The 3,049-nt window shown below is 41.6% G+C and overlaps 1 protein-coding gene across 2 annotated transcripts; it reads left to right on the top strand.

The window, feature by feature from the left end:
* The first annotated feature begins 416 nt into the window (after positions 1-416).
* LOC137490412 (E3 ubiquitin-protein ligase RBBP6-like) lies at positions 417-2,354 on the top strand. 2 transcript variants are annotated; one of them, XM_073917222.1, is made up of 7 exons: positions 417-734; positions 936-1,035; positions 1,139-1,214; positions 1,485-1,573; positions 1,650-1,746; positions 1,850-1,989; positions 2,085-2,354. In XM_073917222.1, the coding sequence occupies exons 1-7, from the start codon at positions 575-577 to the stop codon at positions 2,254-2,256; spliced, it is 834 nt and encodes a 277-aa protein (XP_073773323.1). In that variant the 5' UTR covers positions 417-574; the 3' UTR covers positions 2,257-2,354. The 2 variants fall into 2 exon arrangements, with proteins under 2 accessions (XP_073773323.1, XP_073773325.1); XM_073917224.1 differs by lacking the exon at positions 1,650-1,746.
* Positions 2,355-3,049: the final 695 nt, after the last annotated feature.

Genomic DNA, 3,049 nt, shown 5'->3' with positions numbered 1-3,049 from the left:
AGGAAATGATGAGATTAGAGAGTTTTAAATCATTTTTAACACACGGATATAAACTTGTAGAAAATAAATTTGAAGGTGCCTTTAAAAAAAGTGTTAAATTACTTTAAAAACTAAAAAACAAATCGCCAATAGGTGGCAGCAAGAGACCGCTTTATTCGAGTGAAGCTTTGAGTGATTCATTCAGCCACGAATCACTGATTCATTGACTCGCTCGATTCTTTACAAAGGCCAGAATCATTCGTGTAAGGAAACGCAGCTGTGTATTATTCAGAGATGTCCAACTGTTCTGCAGTTTATTTAATTGTTATCATAGTAATGATTTCACTATTATTTATGAGAATATAACGCGGAAGTTTTTCAGCGCCTCGTCACGTGATCGTCAGCATCCATGGCAACGGTTCTCTTTGTGAGGTTTTGAACTCCGCTCTGTCATTGGCATCTGATCTCGGCGTCCTTCGTGGCAACTGATTCCCAGATTATTGATATTATTGATTGTTGGATACATCGATTGATCGCCTGCTGCTCCCTTCATTCAGGTTTGACCCTTGTTATCACACTGTGTTTTGTGTTCAGTATGTCTTGTGTTCATTACAGGTTTCAGAGTCGACTCATCTACGACTCGCTCCAATTTGAGGGCCTCAACATCACTGTGGGAGAGCTGAAGCGGCAGATCATGAGGCGCGAGAGGCTGAAGTTCTGCCAGCTGAAGATCAGCAACGCCCAATCTGATAAAGGTGAGATGAGGAAAAGCCACTTAAACTATACTACACTAACATTAGATGTGTTATCAGACAGACTTGTAGAAGCTGTGATTTATTATCATGACTCTGATGGTGACATATAGTGATGTTTTGAGTGTTTTAAAATGCTAATGGCACTCAAAGTATACCATGGTAAATGATTATTACTATATTCAAACTTTATTTTGCTGTCAGAATACACAGATGATGATGCTCTCATCCCCAAAAACACGTCGGTCATCATCAGACGGGTCCCTGCGGCTGGACTGAAGTCATCAAACAGAAGATTTGTTGGGTAAGTTATGTGAAATGAGTGCAATCGTCCTCTGATAGATGTTATATCAAGAGTTTGAGTCTGTCTGTGGTGTTTTAGTCACACAAGCTCCTTTGTTTTGCAGACATCAAGCTGGATTATCAGCCAAATCTTCTCAAACAGGTGATTCTTCACTCCTCTCACTGGAGCAGCTGTTGAAGGTATTGAACAACTGATTAATTCACCCCACTGTGCTGCTCTGTATTGAACTGCAGTGTTTGCATTTGAGGCGTCATAATGACATGTAGTGCAGAATATCAATACACAGTGTAAAACACCCACACACACACACACACACACACACACACACACACACACACACACACACACACACACACACAGAGCTTCTTAGGGAGATTTGAGGGTGTTTATCTGAGCTCTTGAGCAAATCAGTGAAATAAAATTCTAATGTGCAAATGCCTGTGAAACAGACTGAGAATCTGGCTGAGGCAAAGGCATCAGAGGAGGACAAGCTAAAAGCGGTGATGTACCAGTCCAGTCTGTGCTACTACTCCAGCAGGTGAGCGTTCAGACACTGACAGGTTTGGTTTGTGAGAAATGTTAGAGCTGATTCTCATGGTTCTGATGTTCATCAGTGAGGCCATGACACTGCTTGGGCTTCTTCCACCCAACTATGTCTGCTTTCACTGTGGGATCCCTGGACACCACATTAGGCACTGCCCCTCTAAAGGGGTAACTGGGTTTTGTAAGCTTATGGTTGCTGTGAACTTGAGCTCTTGTCTCCATCAGTCAGATTGTTTGCTCTGTCGTTTGACTGTCACTCATGAATTCACAGGGCAGCAGCTCTGCTCTGCACAAGCGCATCAGGAGGAGCACAGGGATTCCCCGCAGCTTCCTGTTGGAGGTGGACGACCCAAACCGAAAGGGAGTCATGATGGACGGCAGCGGCAAATACGTCATTCCCATCATAGACGCGTGAGTAAACTGTACTTGGCATTGCAGCATGTTCTATTGTTTGTGAAAATCTCACATTATGTCTGCTTGTGTGTGTTTGCGCTCGATCTGTTCAGTGAGGCCTATGCTGCTGAGAAGAAAAAGAGGCCTTCCTTCTGCCAGACCAAGCCGCTGCCCTCCTCTTCCTCAGCTGGTGCAGCATCTTCAGTCCAGGACGCCAGAGGGAAACGTTCCCGTTCCCCATCTCCACCAGAGACGCACGGCGACCAGAAGAGACCACGTCACTGAGAGACCTTCACCCAAGAGACCTGGAGCCGACGTGAGCACAGTGTATATATTGTACATAGTTTATGAATAAAACTGAATAAAGATTATAGCAGCATAAACTGTGGACTGGTTGACCTTCAAACAATACAGAAACACAAAAGAAAATGATCAACACATTAAGATAGAAATGATGAACAAACATGCTGCGGGAGAACCAGTGTGCTGTCCTGCTCAGAATCTAAAACTTTTAGTTAAAGTCTATTTCAGAGGTGCTTCAGGGAAACTTTTTCTTATGAAAGGCCAAAAACTAAACTCGTCTGAGGGTGGTGGGCTGGAGGTAAATCTACCAAACTGTAAAATTGTCAATGTAATTTCCTAGTTTATTATTATTATTCATTATATAATTTACATAATTCACTGTATACTGTAATTTACAACATTTCAAATTCTTTAATTGTATTAATATTTTACATTTTATAATGAATGAAAGTCTTACAATAAAACATGAACAATCCCATTTATAACACTAAAAATACACTTTGCCTTCGCTTGCTGATGTCTTCTGTAATGTCTGCTCTCCTTCAAGTGACTATTATTTTATTTGTTTCATTCACAACATTTCATTGAAACGTTTAATTTCAGTTTGTTTATTTTTGTATCTCAACAGTTAAAAAACAAAGTTATGTTGTATTAGAAATGACAATCTCTGTTAAAGACTTTCCCCCAAAACTCCCCATCATTCTCCCTCTCTTCTCAGATGGGATGGAGGGCCAAATCAAAAGTTACAGTGGATCCACTTTGGCCCACGGGCCCT

The sequence above is a fragment of the Danio rerio genome, chromosome 11, assembly GCF_049306965.1.
Source record: "Danio rerio strain Tuebingen ecotype United States chromosome 11, GRCz12tu, whole genome shotgun sequence".
Taxonomy (NCBI): domain Eukaryota; kingdom Metazoa; phylum Chordata; class Actinopteri; order Cypriniformes; family Danionidae; genus Danio; species Danio rerio.
This window is presented reverse-complemented; position numbering and strand designations above follow the sequence as displayed.

Excerpts from the sequence above, each read along its gene's own strand:
- LOC137490412 (XM_073917222.1), top strand. The coding sequence starts at position 575 with ATGTCTTGTGTTCATTACAGGTTTCAGAGTCGACTCATCTACGACTCG. Across the intron at positions 1,574-1,649 it reads CTGTGCTACTACTCCAGCAG|TGAGGCCATGACACTGCTTG; the intron begins GTGAGCGTTCAG and ends GATGTTCATCAG. Across the intron at positions 1,747-1,849 it reads GGCACTGCCCCTCTAAAGGG|GGCAGCAGCTCTGCTCTGCA; the intron begins GTAACTGGGTTT and ends ATGAATTCACAG.